The sequence below is a fragment of the Mauremys mutica genome, chromosome 9 (assembly GCF_020497125.1).
Source record: "Mauremys mutica isolate MM-2020 ecotype Southern chromosome 9, ASM2049712v1, whole genome shotgun sequence".
NCBI classification, from domain to species: domain Eukaryota; kingdom Metazoa; phylum Chordata; order Testudines; family Geoemydidae; genus Mauremys; species Mauremys mutica.
This window is the reverse complement of record NC_059080.1, coordinates 20075606-20099795: the sequence shown is the minus strand read 5'-3', so window position 1 is coordinate 20099795 and position 24190 is coordinate 20075606. Positions and strand designations below refer to the sequence as shown.

The window sequence follows — 24190 nt, the reverse complement described above, 5'->3', positions numbered from 1 at the left end:
TCAAAGGGCTCTGGGCTGCCCGCAGCCACGGGGAGCCCAGAGCCCTTTAAATCCCAGCCGCAGCCAGGATTCAAAAGGCTCTGAGCGGCCCGCAGCCGCGGGGAGCCCAGAGCCCTTTAAATCTCAGCCGCGGCCAGGATTCATAGGGCTCTGGGCTGCCTGCAGCGGCGGGGAGCCCAGAGCCCTTTAAATCTCAGCCGCGGCCGGGATTCAAAGGGCTCTGGGCTGCCCGCAGAGATTCCCGGCCGCGGCTGAGATTTAAAGGGCTCAGGGCTCCCCGCTGCCACGGGCAGCCCAGAGCCCTTTGAATCCCAGCGGCGGCTGAGATTTAAAGGGCTCAGGGCTCCCCGCCGCTGCAGGCAGCCCAGAACCCTTTGAATCTCGGCCATGGCTCCAGCAGATGGGCTGGGGCTGGGATTTAAAGGGCTCGGGCTCCCCTCAGTGGCAGGAGCTCTGGGCCCTTTAAATCCCTGCCCCAGCCCCGCAAAGCTCCAGGTTCCCCCAGCCGCCAGAGCCCCGGGCCCTTTAATTTGCCTCTGAGGGCTCCCAGCCACCTCTTCAGCTGGGAGCCCCTGGCTGATTTAAAATCAAGTATCACCTCCCCACCCCCAACCTTCCTTTTTGGCCCACAGCTGTTTTGGTGGGGCGGCACTGGGGAAGGAGGGTTTGTTTCTGCAGGGCTGGGCGGTGGTGGGGCAGGGTGTTTCCGCGGGGCCGGGAGGTCCTGGGGCGGGGGGATGTTTCTGCGGGGCCGGGGGGTTTCGGCCCTCAGCTGTTTTCTTTGGAGTAATATGGCCCTCGCCGCTTTACGAGTTGTGCAGGCCTGGCATAACCCATTTGAGGTCCATGCATTGGGGGATTATGACAGGACATAATCCATGTGAGGATCTCTCTTTTACAAAAGTGCTCCACAGACAGGAAAAATTGGGGAACAGCTGGAATAAGTTATTCACCAGACTTTATCATTCACAATTTAGATACTGTTTTAAGTGCAACTATCAGGAAATGGAGCTGCAGTTCCAAAAAGTGGAGGATATTGTAAGCCAAAAAATGAAGGAGAATAGGGAACAGGGGTTGATACTAAAAGTTGCTCTCTCAAACTGAACATCCCTAAACTCACTTTGAATATATAGATGTTAGTGGGTAATTATATTGTATACCATAGTGTTCAAGATGATAAAAAGAGATTTAAAGTCTTACCTTCACAGTTTCATAATTTAACAGCGAGTCAATTGCAGCATTACCTGCATCATTATCTGCTTTGTTCATTTCTATTCTAAATTTAGTCCTGTAAAATAAAGGTTTTCACAGTCAAAAGAGTATTGGTTGCAGTGAGAAGTATAATCTTTGAATCCTGACCAGTTTTGAGGAATGCCTTACCTCCACTGTGTAACTCCTATCGTGAATGCTGTATATGCACCGAGTGTCCCCAGAGCTACAAATGCAAATGGTGCACCGCATTTATAATACTGGAGGGAAAAAATGCTAATCGTCAGTATGACTTAGTACACCAATATTATTTCAAAAGTATCACAGCATCCAAAAGTTGGGTAGGTCCCTCCCAAAACAGATTAAAAGACACAGCCCTTGCCCTGAACAGCTTATAAAATAATATCAGGCTTGATCTAACCAGGGTAACAGGAAGGGAGTTGGCAAAGGAAGGACAGATGTAACATCAATAAGATAATGAAACAACTCAGCAAGGGCTAGTGCACAAAATGGTAAGGAAGGGCTTTTAAAACTTTTTGTCTTAATAGAACAAAGTAATTAAGTGTCTTAGTTTGCAAATTTCTTGAAGGCTTTGCAAAAAAGGTGAGCCTTGATTGACAGAGTAGCAGCCTTGGAAGGATGTTCCCACTGCAATCCACTCTTAGTATGCATAGCTTTTGGAGACAGTGAGAGAGAAAGGCTGTAGAAGGCTGCGAGAGAAGTAGATGAATGGGGTATCAAGGCTGGTGTCTCTGGCAGGGTGGATATAATCAAATGACAGCAAGACAGAAATTCACAACTTTCTAGGCTGAAAGAGTTAATCAAATTATTTAAACAAAAATGTTTGTAAGGTGTAGAATCAAATATTCATGTAATAATCTAAGATAAGGGAAAATACATACAAAAAAATACTACTGAAGACAAAGGGCTAAAAATTAAATTGAAAACTCATAGGTTTTTTCCTATATTCATCCAGTTTGTTTACTTTACGCATTTGACACAACTTTATGTATAGTCATTTTGCCCTTTTGACTTTGTGGGTTTTTCCATACAACAGGAGAGACAGAAAACATTTTAAAAATCATATAAATGTGACTGTAAAAACGACAAATTAGAAGGGTATTCAGAGGCATGTATTGTACCTAAAGTTAGCTTAAAACAAACAAGTTTAAAATAGCTACGTTTAAAACTGATAGTGTGCTCTCCTTTAAGTTTTCAGTACAGTTACCTTGCACATGCTGTGTTTATTTAGTACGTTTTGTTGCAAAAAACTTAAATGTTAGATATTATTCCCAAAAAGTGAGAGATGATCCTTCCAATTTACAGGATGCCTCATGAAAAAGAAACACTTACCAGAATTCCACTCACAAGTGCCATTTCAAATACAGTGGGTCCCAGATTAAATACTAAAGCACTCAGCACAAAGCTGATACCCCTTGTTCCCCTGTCAATAGCTTTTGACAGAGCTCCTGTCTGCCTGTCCAGGTGGAAACCCAAATCCAGGTTATGCAGATGGAGAAAGACATTCTTTGCTATCCTTCTGATAGAATTTTGGGCTACTTTCCCAAATACTGCATTTCTCGCTTCGTTAAATAAGGCAGCCCCAGCTCTTGACACACCATCTGAAGGAGGATAATAAAAGAATATTTTTTAAAGTCACTTATTTTACTCAACTCCAAAACTGCCTTGATAAATAAACATGACAAGTTAAGATGTTGTTCCTCCCCTGTATACGACAGCTTTTATGCAACGGGTAAATCATAGCATTTATTGCTCCAAGATTTCATGTACTTTTGGGGTTTATTCATTTTTAATTTGGCTTTTGTTTGTATAAACCTACTGGGGTGGGTCAACTTGTTAGAGGAGGATTTATTATTGGAAATAATTTCTATAAGCACCATTTTTTTCAGAACTGGAGTAACAGAACTAAGGCCACAGAAGGCTGGATATCAACAAAAGTAGGAAAATATAATATTAGAATAACCATCCCCAATGCTTAACCGCTAAAAAGGTCATGAGCTCTAATATTCCAAAACCTTACTGAAGAAAGTCAACACCTGTCGACAGATTAAGGAATCACACTTACAGCCAATCAGAACAGCTGTTGCCATGGTTGCAACTGTATGTGGTGCATCACTCAGGTTCAGCATGTTTCCAGACATCTGGTTGAGGTTGTCTACTGCATATTTAAACATGAAGGGAACCACTATATTCATGCCCTAAAAGCATAAAAACAGCAATTACCTAGGATGCACTAAAATGTTTATTTATAAAGTATACACATTTCCCTTGAATTAACTACAATTATTGCATTTGGTTATTAACCACTTAGTGCCAGTGGGATGGCTCTCCTGATTTCAAAAATAATATTCTCTGCATTAGGAAGTTTCAACTTCCAAGACAGAAGGGTTACTTCATGCTTCTCACTGGCTCCTTTTAAATATCAGCTTTCATCCTAACTAAATGGTTCACTGTAAAAACACTTGAATTCATTATAAAAACTCAAACAATGGCAAGACTGAGACACAATAAAGTATCAAGACTGCACAGTGTACATTTACAGTGTCATTAAGAGATGAAAGATCATTAAAGGATTTTAGCGACCACTATTGCAAGGTAAAACAGTGGAAATGGTCAGTGGAGTGAGCTACTGATTAAAAAAACTTAACTCTGGATCAGTTTCTGAGAGGTGTTAAATACCTGAAATTCCCACCGACTTCAAACAAAGTTGAGAGCTCAGCCCTTTGTCTTGTCCAACAGTAATATTACTTATTTAGATGGTGCTCTCAATTTTCAAGGTGATTTCAAAGTTTAATCTTTTTACCTAGGTTAATCTAACTATTCTCCACAGTAATGTAACATAGTTCCCTTACAATCTACAAATGCATTACGTAACATGTATCACTCTGACATGAAATATTCAAATCATAGCATACATGGTACGCTACTGAATATTCTGTAAGAGGGGGAAAACAATGGAATTTGCTGTACACATAAGAAAGAAGAAGGCAGGTTAAGTTGATAAAGGATTTATCTTAGGAATTTTCACTTGCATACATTATGAGCTAAAACTTGAAGATTCTGTAAGGCTTAAGAAAACAAATATCCCAAATCTTGTTAATGTTCCATTATTATACCATTCATTTATACCAACTATAAAGATGTTACTGTCAACAGCCTTAATTTTATCTCCAACTGATAAAATTCTTCAGGGATTTAAATTGTTTTTAACAATGAAGGTTTCAAACTAAGATATATGAGTTTCTTAGCAACTGAACAGATGGCTTACGACTCAATATCTTTAACATACACCAGATGTTAAAATACCTTTACAATGAACTGACTTTGCATAGATGCTTTGCAACACGGGGAAAAAAAAAAGGCAATGAAAAACAAATTAATCTTACAGGTAGATCACCTATCAACTCTCAGTGCGTTATCTAGTTAGTATCAGAAGAGGTGATTTGTAAATGAAGTGAACCAGCCCCTCTTCAATTACAAAAATTCCAGCTCTCCACCCCAAATGCTTAGTACTATAACAGCATCTAGAGGCCTTAATCCTGATTGGGCTCCATTGTGTTAGGGACTGTACAGACTAACTAGACATCCAAGCAATGAACACTAAAGTTTTCAGTGAAAAGGGATAAAATCGCACTGCAGCACAAGTTTAAGAATAGGTTTTTATAACACGCACTAAAAACATCTGATGTTGTAAAAGTTTACAATGATAAAAATTGTTAGCAAAGAGGACAATAGAAGTTTGCCCACTGGAAGAAAATGGAGCTTTGAAGGTGCCAGTTTTTGATAGGATTCAAGGAAAATTATTTCAAGGAATTTTGTATGGGTTTTTATTTTTACTTCTAAAAAAGGAACCATAATTTGCCTAAAACTTAACTGTGAAAAAACCCTTAAAATACAGCATGATATAGATAATCCAGAGAAGAGAATATCTAGATGCATTTATATTGAGTCGCTCATAGCAAATTCTGACAGAAGGCCTGATCCTTAAGTCCTTGTTCATGATAAGCTCCTTACTCCTAGTAAGGAGTGCAGGACTGGGCGCCAAATCAGAAACTGTCACTCCCTTTCCAATAGTTTGCAATTGTGGAATTTTTCATAAAAATAAAGATGCAAACCTCAACTTGTATGCAAAAAGCCAACAATATCTCCCAAATGGCTATAGTGACTGGCCTCTCCAGTAGCTGGCAGAGAAAGAATAAACAGGTCATTGTAGTTAAGATAAACTTTAGATGCACTAAAAAACAAACAAACAGAAAAAAACCCTGAGAAACTGGGAATGTGCTAAAGATTTTTGAAGCTTTAAAATAGAAATATAGTTTTGGAATCCAAATTTCCACATATACCTTTCAGAAAAATAAAAAAATATTGTCATTCCCTTTGGAGTTACTTGTCTTGAAACTCAATTTTCTGTAGTATTTAGTTTTTAATAAGGCACAGTATTATACCATCTGTGTTACAGTGATGACCACCGCTGTAAAATGCAGGTTTTCCTGGGAGACCCTATTCAGTAAAAAAGAAATGTATTGTAATGTAGATTGCCCTGATTTGCTGCAGGTTCTCACAAATCCCTCTGCAAGGATTTTACTTTTCAATGGGCTACACTTTATGATGTTTTAAAGTACACTTAAAACAATATCTGCAGTTCTATTTCTAACTAAAACAGTTTATTTCTTATACTGCAGTTCTCAACCTGCAATTGTCAACAGATTAGTATACAATTTTGCATTCTTTCAAACTAATATACAGTAATTCAACCCGACAGACTGTTTTAATAAAATGTAAAGGTGTGCCTCAGGTTACCATTGTTCTGACTCCCTGAGGGTGAAACTTGAATAAGAATAAGGCAGCACGGTATTATATTTCATTCATAATCAACTCAGTCTATATTCACATCACCTTATTTGGGTTTTTTTGTTTTGTTTTTAGATAAAGAAATTTGTTAATCTCACTAGGATTACACACACACACAGAGAGCACGCGAGAGAGAGAGAGAGAGTGTGTGTGTGTGTCATTAAAACAGGTCTTTTCTCAGTGCGGTAAGCCAACATGAGATCATGTTCACATAATGGGAACTAAATTTCAAACTCATCTACCCCTTTAGTAGGCTTGATTTGCTGGCACAGAATTCAAAAGCTCTAAATGAACCTGGATATTCTGTACCAAAGAAGCCTGCTATACCAGATAAACAGATGAGTTAATCTTTATATGTTCTCTGAACTTTTGCATTGCTACAAGTGCCAATGCCACCTATGGGATCGATCCCTCAGGAAAAAACTGTAGAGTCTTCCTACAGAATTCTTTTCTTGCATCACTCTCAAATAGTATACTCTTTAGAAACATCTCTTTTTAAAGAGATTGGTTATTAATTTTATTTTTATAAAGGAAAATGTACACACGTCAAGCTTTCACACAATGGTAAAACTAGTGAGAATAATTCTTATTAAAGGACTCAACCCAAGCATTCATAGAACTCTGTATATTTTTACCATACAAATTTTGAAATAAAAGCTGTGGTCCAAATTCACTGATGGTGTACGGAGGTGTGACTTCATTTGCTTCAATAAAGTCACCCCTTTTTATACTGCTGCTTAATTTGAGCCTGTAAGAACTGTACAATTAAGCACAAGTTTCAGGGTAGCAGATAATACTCAACTAGAAAACTATAAATAAGGTTGAAATGTTTTTAAAATAAGATTGTATTACTTTAAAGGCAGCACAGCATCATCTACAGAACAGAAAAGCATATAAAACAGAAGTCTGAGGTTTTTCGCATTAACAAATAAATCAAAATTACTTCCTCCTATCCAGTCCCCAGTGCATCCTGTCTTCTCTCTTGATCTTAGATTGTAAGCTCTTTAGGGCAGAGACAGTCACATTTGTATCTTGTACATTCTATTGTTCTTTTCTTAATAGATGATGATGATGATGATGGGAGAACAACTGAGATCAAGCAAGTAATTTGATAAAAACAGTCCAAGGTTCACTCTTCTTTCACATATAAGTCTATGTAACTTAGACACAATGTTGGAACAGTTATTTAACTTGAAATTTCGATCTAGTTATAAATTAGCTTTGGAGCTATCTGCAATACTAAAGAGGTCTGTAATATTTGTGTATAAAAAGCAGAGCACAGGATACAACACACCAGATAGGGAATCTGTCAAGTCTGGTACCCAGAAAATTTTGAACACAGTCAGAACAGTGGTCAAGTGGCAGCACAAAGTGCTATGTGCAGGTGAATGAGCTTTGATCACCTATCTCTCGACAAGCTTGAAGGCCTCCTTTCCCCAACTTCTGCACTTCAATGACAACTCCGCTAGTGGTCACAAGGAGCAGAAACAGCACCAACCCTCGTAGAGGAACGGTTGCTGCGATACAGTGCTGCAAGATAGATTTAAAAACAGGGAAGGAGGACAGAAATTATGGGCTACTTGAAGCTAACTGAGGGTTTTGAAACTTCTCCTTTCCACAGCAGGGGACAGGGAATTAATGTTTAAATATATTTCACTTCAGACTTCTCAAAAAACAAACAAGATCTCCGAAGAAAGGGGTTAATGAGACCATCTGACTCCAGGTAACAACAGCAGGTGCTCAGATACTACTATAATGGGGACCATATACAAAACTGATTTATGAGGCAGATATAAGTAACGTGCATTTGTAAGGTCCATCAGCATGCAACACCTGTTCCTTGCCCTTTTAGCCAAACCATTTCCCCCCGCCCCCAAACACGGAAAATTAACAGTCAGTAGAAATACAGATAGTGTGAAAGACTTCTCCAGCTCATGAATAATGCATATTGAGTCCATGAGCAAGAGGCCAAAAAACTGCAGATTTGACAGAGGCGACAGGATTCTTGTCAAATCCATGAGTTTAATCTGGCTCCTAAGGATACTTTATGCATCTGAGAGGGAGATAGAAGAAGGAAGAGGAAAGGGAAAGTGAAGGAGCCAAAATAAACACACAAGGCAACAGAAGACGGAACTAGGAGAGGAAATGTGTAGGAATTAATGCCGACTACATAAAACCCTTGCGCAAGTTATCCAGAATATCTAAAATGTATTATATTTTATTTATTAGGGAACTCCCACCTCCCCGATGCACCCGAAGACTGAGTTTAGATGTTTTAAAGATTCAGAATATAAAACATATTGAAGTTCTACATAACAATACTTCTGAAAAAAGGCCTTATTAGCCTCAGAGCAGATCTTTGCCTGTCAGCCCCTTTTAGTCCTCCAATCAAAGAACTGCACAAATAATTCTTTTTATGGTAGCATTTAATATAAGCCTTTAAAACCAAGAAACGTGAAGAGGGAAAAGAACCAAAAACAAGATAATTTTTCCAGTGACAAGCAACCCAGTCCTGAAATAGGGACAGAGATAGGCTGTAACTGTAGGCTCTTCAGTAGCCACAATGCAACCTTGCCTACTTAGTTTTGTGGTTGAGTTGCACTGAACTTGAACATTTCAAAAGGAACAAAATTGGGAAAACCCACAAGCCTCCCTGCCTTCCCACTCCAAACAACTGGCCTTTACAAAATACCCATTCTAACGATATAAGTTCTCTGGAAGCAAACAAGTTTATAGTGGACAAAGTGAACCAGGTCTACACTTAACATAATGTGAATCAGATACAAAACTCTATTAGCATAAGAACTCTGATGTAACAATATGCACTATAATCTGCTTGATCAGAGATTAACAATTACAAGTAAGTGATCACATGAACAAACAGGACAAAGGGCTCCAAGACAGTCAAATTCAGAGGTTGCACAATGTTTCTCTCCCCTCCACCCCCCAATACAAGGTTCAGGGAGGTTACAGATTAATTAAATGCAAATTGATTTATTTTCTGGAGGAGAAGGTGGAGTGATGCAACAGTGCTGGGGGAAAAGGCAGAAGCTAAGAAACCCAGTACTACCTGAGACATCACAGTGAGAGACTATGCAGGAGCTAGTTTCGGTAGAGACAGAATATGGCAACTAGGATGAGTATTAAGAACGGGAAAGAAATTGTCCATGGAGTTTTTAAGCTAGTCCACCCACAATAAATATTCTGTTCTCATAAAACAGCATGACTGGGAACCAGTGAAACTAGATAATTAGCTTCACCGGTGACCAAAAAGCATTTCAAGAGTCTGCATGAAGTAAGAAAAATCAAATCTCAACTGGTGACTCCACGCTAAAAAACCTGCTATGAGACTTCTGTGACTGAGAATGAGAACAGGATGGTATTTTGCTTCCTTGGTGTCACAATGAAAGAATAGCTTTGGAAGCATTTGTTAACTTGAGATTTTTCTTTCCACTCAGAAGCCACTCATTCCGGGAAAAGGTGGTTGCTTGTCACTGCCACTGGCTGTTTTATTTGATCTCAGATTGCGAGAATACAATATTCATGGAATGATTAAGGAAAAAGAATCCCAACTTAATAGGATCTCCTAGCTGAGCTGAGGCAAATACTGAGTACTTTTGTAAACTGTGCATATTGCTGTTTGTGTTGGGGCATACATGGACTTAACGAGAAGGGTGAATAATACTCAACTACTGGTGACAGAGCACCCTGGGCATCAATTCATCTCACTGCATCCAAGAAACGACCTGAAACGCCTCAAGTTGAAAAGCCCCTTCTAGAAGCAGTATATCATGCTGCCATATAAAGGATCAGACTTAGGAGTGTCACACTGTACTAGGCAATGTGCAAGAGGTCAGATTAGATGATCATGATGATCCCTTCCAGGCTTAAAGTCTATGAGATGTACTGCCCTTAGGGCTGGGAATACTTCAGTTTACCTTCAAGCAGCCCACCTCTAGCTCAAATTTGAAGCACTATTATTAACAGGTTTTAAAAGGAGTCACAGCCAGTATTCCTCAGACATAGGAAGAGCCCTCATCTCAGATGTGTAAGGGGTGGGTAGGGAGATTCAGAATAACCCCCTAAACAAAAACAAAGAAAATGTATGCCAGCTAAGTACCACTACGTGGCCTACTCTCTTGTTCCACCCGCAGCATATCATGCCATCTGCTACTAGTATCTGTAGTTTGAGCAGATTGTGAACACAATTTACCAAAGTTCAAAGCACAGTTTCAAATACTGTTGCATGTTATGCACTGGCATCAAAAAAAAAGGGGCGGAGGGGTCTCAACTATACATGTATGCCATCCACTGCACACTGTCAGCTGTGTTATCAGTAACTTCCTGCACAACAACTGGAAAACAGAAGATCTATTGTAGAAAACATCATGCTACCATTTGAGAGAAAGAGAGTGATCAAGATCACTGGTAAGACAAAGAGCTGCAGGTCAAGATATTGCCTCTCCACTCCAGCTCAGTTAAACAAAGTATTTCTCTTCCAAGTACTCTCCTTTTATCACCTCTATGCCTCAAGTTTGTTTCTTCCACCCTCCTTTCATGTTTGCTGAATGCTGATAAGACAATCCTTAGTTCAGCCAGTTTTAGCACTGAAGCTCATTTCTCAGTAAGAGCTTGTCTCGATGAGGAAATTGATCGGAATAACTCCCCACATGGATACTCTTATTCTGGAACTGCTGTTGCAGAATAGCTTATTCCGGTCAATTTTCCTTGTAGACTAGCACTGAAATAGACACTTTCTGCACAGCAAAACCTTTTCTTTCTTTACTTCCATTTGCTAGAATTTAGCTTATCCCAGCTGCAACCTAATTTTAGCCTTATGTATGGTAAATAATTGCCCACAGACAGTAGGTAGCTAGTTAGAGCCACTAGTTTCACTGAAAAGATTAGAATTTGCTTCCCAACACTTAGCAGTCACAGGAGATTTATGTTTTTCTATGGCAAGAGAATCTATATACGGAGAGAATTAGCATGTGTTCCTCTGCCTTATTCCTACAAAACTACTGCCAATTTAGGACTGCACTCTCCAACAATCTGGCGGATATTTATTGTGAGGGTGCTTCAAAGCCTCAAAAAGCCTAGAAGTGGGTAAAAACAAATTTACTGTGTTCTAGCACACAAACAATTCTCTCAAAAACAGAAGTAAAATAAAGGTGAAATCACTACTTTTGCCTTGTAATAGACCTGAGTGTTTTTTCTTTTACTTTTAAACTAATTTTATGAGGGATAGTACTATGATCAGCAAGACTACAGCAATACACATAGTCTAATACAGTGTTTCCCAAACTTGGGACGCTGCTTGTTTAGGGAAAGCCCCTGGTGGACCGGGCCAGTTTGTTTACCTGCCACGTCCATCGGTTTGGCCAATCGCGGCTCCCACTGGCTGCAGTTCGCTGCTCCAAGCCAATGGGGGCTGCGGGAAGTGGCCGCCAGCACATCCCTCGGCCCGTGCTGCTTCCTGAAGCCCCCCATTAGCCTGGAGCGGCAAACCGCGGCCAGCGGGAGCCGCGATCGGCCAGACCTGCGGACGCGGCAGGTAAACAAACCAGCCCGGCCTGCCAGAGGCTTTCCCTAAACAAGTGGTGTCCCAAGTTTTGGAAACACTGGTCTAATACAAAGAGAAGCAAATTCAGCAGTATGAACCTTCTGGGGGCTACAGCAAAGTTTTATGCCCCAGACAGCTCTCCTAATCCACTGAGACCCACAGCAAGACAACAGGGAAGAACTGGGTCTGCAAGTGTCCTTCTTACCAGTTTAGGAGGAGCTGCCTCAGGACACCAGGATGCCACCACTTATCTCTACTGCCTGGCTGAGCTAAGCCAACAACTTTCTAGTGGCAGTGAATAAAAAGTCCCACTTGCCAAATACTGCACCATGCAATTATTGCCTGAAGCTCTCCTTTTGTAACTTCCAGCCACATGACTGAAGTATTGTGATCCTCCTGCCATCTGCATTTCCATGTCATTTGCCCAGGGCCAAACTTGCAAGGATTAAGGGGAAATTTCAGTTTCCATATTCAGTTGCCATATTCAATTTCCATACTCAATTGCCATATTCAATTCTACATTTTGTGACCATCAAGTGCTATGCCAGGTCCCTGCCCCTCAAAGGTTTGTATTCTCCCAATGCCACCAATCTGTTTCAACCCACCAATCATATATCACACTTTGGTTCTCTCCTTGCTACCTCAACTTCCTTGCCTTTCTCTTCCTCCTCTGTCTCCCCACACTCCTTCACCCCTTTCACTATGTGTGATTCCTTTCTCATTTCTGCTTCCCTCACTTACAAATGCTCTATCATACTTTAACTGATTAAGTGGTGAGAAAATTGTGGAATCAACTAACCCGATCAATCCAAATCATGTGTTTGATCTCAACTAATTCCTCCCAACCTCACTCCCAGGCCAGCCCCTGCGCCCAGAGGTTTTTTATCTATATATTATAAGCACCTCAACAAACAGAAACAGTACATCTGTGCTGTATGCTATGTACACCTATGTGTTGTATGACAAATACTAAATTGCAGGTCTACTTGCAAAAGTATCGGCAACATTAATGCTTCCTGACTGCAATGAGGTACAGCAAAGCCATGACAATTCAGCGAAGTAACATTTCTTACCTTTGCACCTGCCAAAAATCCTAGAGAGATGGCAACTCTGGCTCGTAGGTCTGGTCTGTCTTTGGGCCATACATAAGATAACATTGCCCTGATAATCTTCCCAGCATCTATCTCTTTCAACTATTGAGAAAAACACATACATCATATTAGAAGAGATACAGAAAGACATTTCAAAATGCACTATTTAATAAACATCAGAATGAAAGAAGCAAAATATAAACCCAGCACAAAAGTTACATTCACTAACCAAGGCAAGTTTTATTCAAAATACTTGAAAAAACTATTCAGGAGTTTCAAGACATTAGGAAATTAAGTATTTTTATTTTAAAAGTTGTCCTGAAGGAAATAAAATCTACAAAGCTATAAAAACAAGATGAGGAAAGAATTTTAATCTATAGGTTCACAAGCCAGTTATTTCACCTAAAATGGTTTACTGTTTAACACCCCAATTTTAACCCCAAAAAGTATTCTCTTCCAATCATGACTCCTCCACTTGTAGAGTATGCATTTAAATCCCAGTGCTAAAAAACAGCATTATTAAAGGCATGACAGAATTGTGTCTTAACCTAAAAATATTGTATATATGATACAGGAGGAAAATGATTTTTATATTCAAATATTTGAGAGTTAAAAACTGTAGAATGACAAAAAATGTAATGCCATTTAGGAAAACATTTGGACGTTTCCAGAGGAAACAAGAGTTGTTGCCTCAGCAAATGACTGGGGAGAAGTATGTCACAGGATTTAAAATGCATTTTATTGGTTTGCCATTGTTTTTGTAGCTCTCCTTTTCAGAAGCTTCTGTACTCTAACAACATAAGGGACTATTCAATGAAATTGAAAGGTGGAAAATTCAAAACTGACAAAAGGGAACGCTTTTTCACTCAACGTCTGAATAGACCATAGAACTCAGTGTAACGTGTTGTTGAGGCCAAGACTTTTGCAAGATTCCAAGAGGGACTGGACTCCGATATAGATAACAAGAATAATCAGAGTTACAGTTAATGCTAAAATTAAAGCTTTGGAACGGATCTAAACTCTCATTTCAGCGTTTAAAACAATCTGTTAGGGTTTAGGATAAAACCTACATGAGGGGTAGACTATATCACATGTTTACTGGGGAGAGGGGGAAGGTATTTTAACTGCCTCTAAAGTATCAGGTACTGGCCACTGTCAGAGGATAATGGGTTAGGCAACCAATATTTCTGACAGAATAAGGCAATTCATATGTTCCTATTTTTGTGAATATTGTCTTATGTAATTGTTATATAATAAATTTAAGTGAATGCAATACCTGTACTTACTGACAAATGTCCAGTGTGTAACTGTATATTCCCTATCATTTTATTTGTATTAATGGTTTTAATTTTATTTGATAATGGGAAAAAACCTACAAAAATGTTAACTTAAAATGTCCACAGGTGTGACAACATGTGAAGTATTAAGTATTTCCCATAGTCTAGGGGCTAATTTATATAGCACCAGAAACTGATAAGGGGCTGGTGCTGAACTGTGCTGAATTCGCACATGCTCCAAAGAGCTTAAAGTATAACTATACAAACAGGTATAGTACAGAGAAGAGTGACAGTTAATCATCGCTCCAACGCTTCACGGAACAAGTGGATTTTTCAAGACTTTTGAATGAAGTGTGGGGGCTTGGCATATACTTCCTGGGAGCCGGTTCCAAGTACCCGGGACAACATGAAAGAAAACAAAATCAGGAGTACAGTGAGACAAAAGGGATCAAGGCAAGAGAGAGGTCTGCATGGACTATAGGAAACATGAGAGTTAAGAGCTAAGTGCATCATTAGATATATAAAAATAAATGCAAGTTTCTAAGATTCCATTTCTGAGCGTACAGGAACTCAAATGCATCTGAAATTAAGTATTCTTGCTAGAGGTTCAAAATTTTTAAACATTCATATTTTAAACTAAAATAATGCAAAGCAAATGTAATTTAGATGCATTACCATAAACTGCAATGTTTCAAGTACTTAATCATTTAATAAGCTTCATGTCACTTATCCCTCTTTACAGAATAGTGACAAGGACTCTTGCTCTGCCTACCTAAAAAAGTGTTTATTTTCTTTTAGGATATTCTACAGTGTACATCGGGATTCTTTCAATTGGTACACACTGAAGTTATGGCTAAGAGAAAAAACAAAACAAACAAAAACAAACCCCCAAACTGTTCTAGTTGGGTTAATTGTGTGTAAAATGTCACTTCTTTTAACAGAATGGTCTCTGAAGTTGGGTAATCATGCATTATGAGGTCATTTAGCTGTACATGACTACAGTTTAGTTTAAACACTACTGTAAAGCTGATCTTTTATTTTATATCCTCCCACTACCACCCTGAAGCCCCTTTTTAAACCAAGGACAAATCCAACATTCAGATGACACAACAAATCTTTCTGAAAATAGCCAAGATGTTTTTATAGTGAGATAGTTTAGTGGATAAAGCAGAGAGCTTTTTCTTGAATTCCAAAGAAGTCTACATGCTCTACAAAATCATATAAAAATGTGTGCCTTAGTTCAGACTCTAATGTAACATACAGTACTACACTGACAACCAACAACTCCTCCTCCTTCAGCACTGGACACCCAGGGATAATCTTGAAAAACGGAAAGGTTATCTAAAGCTGAAGGGAAGCCAGCCTAGCAAGTAAACTAAATTACACATCACCTCTGTATGGGTTAATCTTTCCATTTCAGGCTACGTTTGTTGGGAAAAGTTTATTTGCCCTTTCCTGGATGAATTTTTACTAAACAGAAGGTCCATGAAAATAGATGGATTTTACAATATAATTTTATATTTCCCACACTGGAGCATACTTTATGCATTCCTCCCCTTCCATCAATTTCCAGAGAAAGACATAAGTTAGATTTAAAATTCACTGTGAAAGCCAAGTTTGAATCAGAGGGAAAAGGTAGGGGGTTTTTTTGTTAAGAGAAAAGACTGATGGAGCAACCTGGAGAAACCAATATCAAACGTAAACCTATAATTTAGCAGAAAAATCCAGCTCTCTTTATGTTTTGAGTCTCATCTTCAATGGCAACCAGAATAGAAAAGTTAATAAGATACATTGACAACTGCTGACGGTACATACAGTACCTGAGCAATACAGAGTACCCTCCATACAGCCTTTAACAAGTGGATATATTGACAATTCATAAATCAGTAGAGGATGTAAAATAACATTTCTGCTTACCCTAGCTACACAGAAGAGAGGAGATATTTGCAGCAGTATATGCATAAATCCTACCCTTTATAGCAAAGGATATGCATAAATAGCCTTGTATTTCAAAGTGAAGAGATTTTTTTTTTTAGCACCATTAATGGTTTGGAAGGAACAAACTGGTGCCATGTTAATATGAAACCTACTACAGTGACTGGAGTGGTTCTAATTATATGTTGCTATTGGCTAGTCAGACTTTTTACAGGAAAGCTATTAGAGAGAAAAAATGAGAAGGAAATATAACGGCTGCAAACAAGGAATTCAACTTGGCTCCTTGAGGGCTTTGAATGGTTACAAAACCAAAACAGTCTATTCAGAATAGAGTGAGAAGGTAGCAAGTGATTTGCAGCAGCCTTGCAAAGGATCAAGGGGGAAAAGGATGCACCAAATATGCCTTACATCAAAGTTCAACATAAAATGAACATAGATATAATTATAGATGTATAGAAACATGAATCTGACTGCAGAAGATATACAAGTCATAAGGTTAGGAATATTTTTAAAAAATTAAGTCTGTTAAAGGTGACCTGTAAAGGAAAAAAGGGATTGTGTATATCACTGACACCAAAGGACTTCCTTTGAGTATTCTTGCCTGTGCCATCTTTTTGGATGGAGAACTTGCTATTGTCTCCAATGGTCTTCCAGTCTCTGCTGTCTCTCTGTGATAGTGTAGACTTCGATCACTAGGCCATTAAGCCAGTGTTAATAGTATAACATGTTTTGGTACATAATCTCATAGGATGACCAGCAAAGGGAAAACAGATACACCAGACATGTCAACATGCTTATTGTTATAGGAAGGGGCTGATAGTGCCAACTCTTAAGTTGCCTGACACTTCCCATTATAAGACCTGTTTTCAGTTCCTTACCACTTTGCTGAACTTTAACCATTTGGGCTGAAATTATACATACTAGTGTCTGCCTCTGGCTGAATGTTGGGGGAAATTTCAGTCAAAGCTCTTCAGCAGTTTCTAAGAATAAAGCTAGGGAAAAATCTATTGTTTTGTCCATGTTAAATTCTAGTCACCTATTTTTTTGAACAACTCTAGTATCCCCATGCTTTGGAGTTGGGACTTGTGGCCAGAATGCCTTTGTGATGTGCCTTTTGCGTGTCCCTGGGAAAATCTGCCCAAATTTGGTGAAGCTATAAACCTCTAAAAAGCAAATAAAATAAAATTACAGTTTGCACATGCTCTGTAGAGACTTCCTAGATTTTAACTGTTACAATTTCTTAAGAGTCCATCCAGGCTAAGTACGCTTGAGCCTCTGACAACCTGTAGTGCTGATCAGACTGGGCATGAGCCAAGCCCTCACAGTAACTGAGGCTGCTCTAGCTCAGGGCTAAAGGGGTGAAGAGAGACTTTCCCTATAATGGATGCTCCAGGATGGGATGGGGGCCATGCTCTGGAACTAAGAGCAGGGACCCATCCCTCCTGTCAGTGACTACTCTTATCCCCTCTGCACCCTGGCAGCATAGAGGAAGAAGCAATCTGACTCAAAAAGCAAAATAAAATAAACAGAAATTATACACAAAGAATCAATGTTAAATGAATATTCAAGCTGCAATGGGAAAAATTAGAAAGTGTCAGAATTAAGGTTGCCTGTGAAACATTTAATTAAAGGGATAATGACTTCATAAACTAACACTTTTTTTTATTGCTGCAGTGAGTGAGTGATGCACTGACTTGTACCCACAAGCATATTCGTTCTACGCCAAATGTCAAGTCCTAGAAATGCCAGTGACAAGCAGGAATAAGAGAACATATTAAAGTATAATGGAATGTATCTGTCATGAAAAGTCTAAAATACCTGAGGCTAATTTCAAGTCAACATCTGTGACGCTTTGGTGACTATTTATTTATAGAAAGTCAGAGAATTTGTGGGAAAATAAGCAGATAAAATCATTACCAGTGCTGAGTAATTTAAAATCTACTAATCCAAGGTTCACAACTAACAGTATTTATTAGACAACAGTCTAAAAACTAAACTAAGTAGCCATCTGTGGGAAACGTGCTGTTTTCGATTGTTAAATGTTTGAAAAGGCTGAACATACATTTGATTTATACAGCATCTTGAACAGAGTTTGAGTAATATTGTTTAATCAAGCTTTTACCCCTTGCTTTGGATCTGTGTGGAGTCCTCCACCTGCATGACCATGCCAACATGTTCTCTTATCTATCAGTGGCCCCCACTGGAGATGCTATGTAAAAAAAATAAATATCAATTATACAGCAACTACAAGAATCACGGACTTAAAAAATGATGAACAAAACTTAAATTCTGAACTAAAGCGACAATCAGAATAGAGCTGAAGAATAGAGCTAGTAGCACAGGGCCATCATCCAGAGGAATAGAGGTTATGCCTCAAGAACAGTGCCTTGCTCCTGAAGCTGGCATGCAAAGGCCATAGACTCTTAACAGTTGTGTGTCAAAATACCTTAGAGCAGAAACTGTCTCTAAGAGTTACAGAAAGATCTCTAAATCCTTCAGGCACATATCTACTCTGAAAAATGACTATGTAAAAATGGCACCTTCTTCTTCAACAGACCTGCTTCCTGTGCACATGGAGCATACTACCTGTTGATCTTAGAGACAAAGGTATGTTTTTAATGCTTTACAATCCTGTCGACCTTGCCAAGATCTTGTATACACATAAAGCGTGCCAGGTTTAACTAAGGTCTACTTAAAAAAAAAAAAAAAAAAAGTTTAATTAAACCCATGCAAAAACCTATGTGGACATATTTATAAGCCACGTGTAGACTGAAATATCAATTTAGTTCAGTAAGCAACTGATTCAAGATAAGGTAAATTAATAAAAGGCAGGTGTAAACCAAACTAAGTAGACCCTTTAACTCAGTGGTGGGCAATCTGCAGCCTGCACGCGGCCCATCAGTGTAATCCACTGGCGAGTTGCGAGAGAGTTTGTTTACATTGACCATCTGCAGGCACAGCCGCGCCGCAGCTCCCAGTGGCCACAGTTCGCCGATCCCGCCCTGCCCAGCCACAGCAGCCACGGTCCAGGCAGCAGTCCCCACCCTGCCCCATTAGAGGAGCCGTGGTTTGTGGCCCCCGGTGGCTGGAGCTGCTGGCCCCAGCCCCACCGCACCTCCCCGCATGTCTCCCCCCCAACAGCAGCCCTCCTCACCTAGCACCGCCCTCCCCCCCATTTAAACTGGTATTTTTAGTATGTCATGGTCAGGTCACAGGCCGTGAATTTTTGTTTATTGCCCATTACCTGTCTGTGACTTTTACTAAAAATACATATGATTAAGGCTATGATTTAAGCATGAACAGGTTATAAGTCTCAATGGTCATTGTTTAATTACATCATAAATTAAATACATGAATTGCAATTTACTTGTATCTGATTAAGTCATCCAAATGTCACCTGATTTATTTTTTTAGCTATACATACCTTCCCTTTATGGATAAGAAAATGCATTTTTACAAAGCCGCTTTTCAAGCCCAACTGCACTTTCAATAAAGTGCTTAAAACCACGGCATTAGTCTGGAATGCTGTGATCAATTTGGCAAGTATCATAATAATGACACAGAGCTTTTACAAGTGCTTCCAAGTACTGTGCAAAGCATTAACCCGCAACACCTCTTTGAGGTACGCAAATATTACTATCCCCACTTTGCAGATAGGAAAACTGAGTAGAGAGATTAAATGACCTGCGCAAGGGGAGAGAGAGAGAGATGGAACTGGGAATTAGTAACTCCTGAATTCTACTATACTAGACCTTTCTTATTAAAAAAATCTACAGTAAAACACAGTTAATTAGATTGCAAAACCAAGCACTTGAAAGTAACTAAAGGCCAAATTTAAAGTTGTCCATGAAATCTTTATTCTGTCCCTGTGTGTGTCCAATCTCTGCACTGAATAAGCAGGGTTCCTGTGGGAAAAACAGTATATGATCATGTCATTAAAAACGATATTGTAATCCATATGTACAAAGGGGCATAATTAAGATTGCATGGGCAACTCCAAGTGCTATTTCTAACCTATGAGTGCTTGAATTTGCCATCCAAATAATGGTCTTTTAACACATTTCCTAGATGTTTAAAAAAAATATAAAAACAATGTTACATACCACTGTAATAATCTCCACATCATGCATCAGCAAGAATCCTGAGCCTGCAGCAGGGCAGCACAGACTTTTACCACAGTGGTTCTCAACCTTTTGTACTGGTGACCCCTTTCACATAGCAAGCCTCTGAGTGAGACCCCCCCTTATAAATCAAACACACTTTTTTATATGTTTAACACCATTATAAATGCAGGAGGCAAAGTGATGTTTGGGGTGGAGGCTGACAGCTCACAACCCCCCAATTAATAAACTCATGGCCACCTGAGGGGTCCCAACCCCCAGTTTGAGAACCCCTGTTCTACCGCTTCAGTTACATGGCCCGTATGGTGCTCCCAAAAAGGGGGCTAGGAAGCAGGGGCCATATGCCAGGTCTGAGGAGTGCAGGTTGAGGCAATATGGCCTGGTCCAGTCCCTTGCTGCTCCCAGACATTGCCAGTATAGTGTGGTGTTTGCTGCAGTGGTAGTGTGAACCTGTTTGTTTTTTTTTTAAATCGTGTTCAGTTATTTTAGCATATTACCAAAATTTTCCTGATGAATACAAGTGAGAAACAGGAAACAATGATTTAACAGTTTATAATTCAGCTAAACTGAATGGAATTTAATAGGACAAACAAGTCACTTCGCTAGCCAAGTGATTTCTCCTTAACTTTTTGAAGGCCTGCTGAAAACAATGGAAGTAGAGCATCTTAAAAAAAAAAAAAAAAAGTAGCAAGAATCTTTTACAATGGAAAAAGTTAGGCAACCTAAATATAAGGGGAAGCTACCAGGCAATATTATGGAATCTCATATATAATGTATATGAGAGGTAGCATGATCTAATATATTAGAATTCAGGAGTCCCTGACTCTCAATTCCATCTCTGTCACTCACTTTTATAAACTCAAAGGGTAGAATTTTCAACAAAAAAACGAAGTCAGTGAGGTGCTTTTAAATCCCACTGAACAGCAATGGGTTTTAGGCTCCTAAAACGCATAGATGCATTTGAAATGATAACCCTAAATTATTGAAGAGTATTTAAAGAAGAGACATATTGTGGGATATAACTGTAAAATTAAGAGGTGAGAATTTAGATAAGTTTCTTGGTGTTACTCCAACCTACAAATTTCTCTGTGTCATTATTAGCAGACGAAGACTAAAAACAAAAAAACCTTTCCTTTATGTTTACATTAGTGACACAGAAAGCAACCCTCACAAGCTGAAAACCTGGCATACTGCTCTCCCCCATAGGTGCCAATAAATTTTCAAAAAGTTTCTTTATGTTCCACAAGCTAAGCATATTTTTGGCATAATAAAGCTTTACATATTTGAGAAAACTCAGATTTCCATACATTGTCAGACATAAAACCGCAGGATAAATTTGAATGTCAACAAGCTACAAGTACATTTCTAAAAGCTTTCTGAAAACATTACTATATTGGCATTGATTTTTAGAGATTTAGAAAGACATTTCAAAGGGGGAAGACTATCAAGATTTCAGCAGAGATTCTCTCTCCATTTCCAGAGGCAGAAACATAACTTGCCATTTATCTAGTAGTACTTAGAAATCATTAAAAGGGGAAATTATATAAAGGATGTAAAATACGCAGCATAAATTGGAAGATGCTCCAAGGGATAGAATTTTTCCCCCCTGAGAGAGTAGAAGGAGGAAAGACTGCTTAATCCTACCTTTGCAGCATCTAATAATTGTCTTGAATAGCCACACCCCAAACTCTGCCATGTAGCTTGTCTGAATGTCTGGGGAATCTGCAGGAAAGAAGAAAAAAAAGAGAGGATTGAGTAATTAAGAGTGTATACTTCATGTTCAGAGAATATTTCACCTAGTTCATGCAAACATGCAGAACATGAGAATTAAACAAAAGACAGTGGTTGACAAGTGACCAAAGAAAAAATAAGATGAAAACAACTGGTGGGGAGCAGGTGCAAAATAAATTGCTTCTAACTATTAAAAATGCAAAATGTTGTCAAACCTTTCCCCCATCTCCATCCATGCTCTCACTAGGCTTCCTATCCTTTGTTCCTTGAAAGCCCATAAGTCCTTCTTCTCTTCTCATTCTGTTTTGTTCTCGGATGGCCTTTGCATTCTTTTCAAATATCCCCTCTGTTCTGTTTTTTATTATGTTTTATTCTTATCCTTGTTGCCCTCCCTGTTTTCATTCCCTCTTACCTCATATATTACGCTTGTACGTTGGACCAAATGACTAGCAAAAGCTACAACCCTGCCTGGGAACAGCTGCCACTGCTATGAATCTGAACATGACTGGGTTGCAATTTTTTTCAGGATGGGATATAAAATACACCATAGTCACAAATATGGGACTCTGCACAGGCATAACATAGGTTACTAGCAGATGCTGTTACAGAAACTGGAACGCTGTATTCTAAGTGCTGTAGGACACAGATCTTGTCTGTCTACCCTTCTGAAGTTCCTAGAACCCTTTGGATGCTACAGAAACAGTAAGAAACAGTCTTAAACCTGGATGGCTGTTTTCATTACACTCTTCCTTTCAGTAAGAATGGTGAGCAATGTCCTCCCAGGCAACAGCAGACAGGGGGCACTCAGTGTGCTTCCATAACATAACTGCTATATTTCAGCCAGGAAATATGTTCTCTTCCCCCAATGATTGTTTCTGAAATCGGTCCTGATACTCCTAAAGCACCTGGCTGGTATTCCACCATAAACCAGTCTCCTACAGCTCTGTTGTGATACTGGCTGCACAGCATGCACAATATAAATCAATATTGTACAGCAGAACAGCAAAAGAGCAGTCACTGGCTCAAGGCAAAGAACAAACGTCAAGAAAATAAACTCTTAAGAAAAACATTTTTTAACCTTAACAAATAGCAGCATGGCCCTGTGTATATTTTCAACACATTGCCTTAAACCTTCTTTTTGCACTTGTCCTAAGTCACATAGTACATTACAAATTGCTGAAGAAATACAACCAAGTGAAGCTAACTTCTTCACCATATAATACTTGTCCGTTTTAACACATCTTATTGTATTATATCCTGCATATAGGATGAAGTATTTTTGGAATTAAACATTATATTAATTACTTTTAAAGATGTATCAGACACTTATGGCTCTTAATGTAGCAAATGGCTTTCTAGTTATGCATGCCATTCAATAAGCCAATGTGATCCATTCCAGCACCACAACATGGTTTTCTTTAAATCTCTCTGAGAAGATCCTGTTTGCATCCTAAGGGTTTACTGGAACGTTGGGTTGATACACCAAGGAGTTTGTCTCAGATTTATGCTGTAGTGCTTATGAAAAGTGTCAGCATGACATCCATGTTTCTAGCATGAGAGTCTTGACCAAATGACACGAAGACATGCTGGTCTTTAAGCACAACAGTTTTTGCAAACAAACAATTTTCCAACTATTGCTTAGCATGATGGGCAGGCAAGGCACTCACCATAATAAGAAATAAGATAAAGGGTAAAAATAAGATAAAAGGTAAAAGGGTAAATTTTTCAAAAACATGCAAGTCATAATGACTTTCAATAGAACTTAGGGTAAACTTTGCAAAAGCGCTTCAGTGACTCAGAAGTCTACATTCCTGCCCAGAACAGCTTTCAGTCTTAACAGTCAATTTTTCAAGGCGTCCCCTGCAGTATCTACCCCACCCTCCAGCCAATCTTTATAAAGTAGTACACAGTTGTGGGCACATCATTTGCAGAGACAAGCTAACAAATCTGATGTGCCAGTGGTCTAATGTGGCACTGGAAATTCTAAGCACTCACTCATACAGGTCAACATTTTAAAAAAATGAGTGCCTCAAGTTAAGCTCCTAAGTAAGTGGTCTGATTTTCAGAAGTGCTAAGACCCTTGCAACTGCCACTGACATCAACATTAACAAAGAGAATTTTTCATTTTATGTTTCAAATAGGAAGTAAGATCACAGTAAGATCACAGAAGTTAGCAGGGAGGGGGGCAGGGGTAGCCCTCAGGGCAGTAATAGTATCTGTAACTAGTTTTAACTCTCATTTTAAACTGACGAGATTGGAAGTTGGCATGATCTCTTTAAATAAGCATATAACAAGCCAAATCATGTCAAATACTCAGACCTGTGGCTGCCTATGTAACTGTGGTTGAAATCCATGCTCTGACCAAAAAAAAAAAAAATCCCTGTCCATGGT

The 24190-nt window shown here is 39.1% G+C and overlaps 1 protein-coding gene across 1 annotated transcript in view; it reads right to left on the bottom strand.

Annotated features, from left to right (window-relative positions):
• Positions 1–24190, bottom strand: part of ABCB7 (ATP binding cassette subfamily B member 7) — a 68244-nt gene that overhangs the window by 26362 nt on the left and 17692 nt on the right. Inside the window, exons 2-8 of the mRNA XM_045031281.1 lie at positions 21713–21790; positions 18070–18156; positions 12718–12837; positions 3296–3428; positions 2563–2831; positions 1381–1469; positions 1201–1288 (exon numbers count right to left, since the gene is read on the bottom strand). Coding sequence (XP_044887216.1) covers positions 1201–1288; positions 1381–1469; positions 2563–2831; positions 3296–3428; positions 12718–12837; positions 18070–18156; positions 21713–21790 — 864 coding nt within the window. The remainder of the gene's footprint in view (positions 1–1200; positions 1289–1380; positions 1470–2562; positions 2832–3295; positions 3429–12717; positions 12838–18069; positions 18157–21712; positions 21791–24190) is intronic.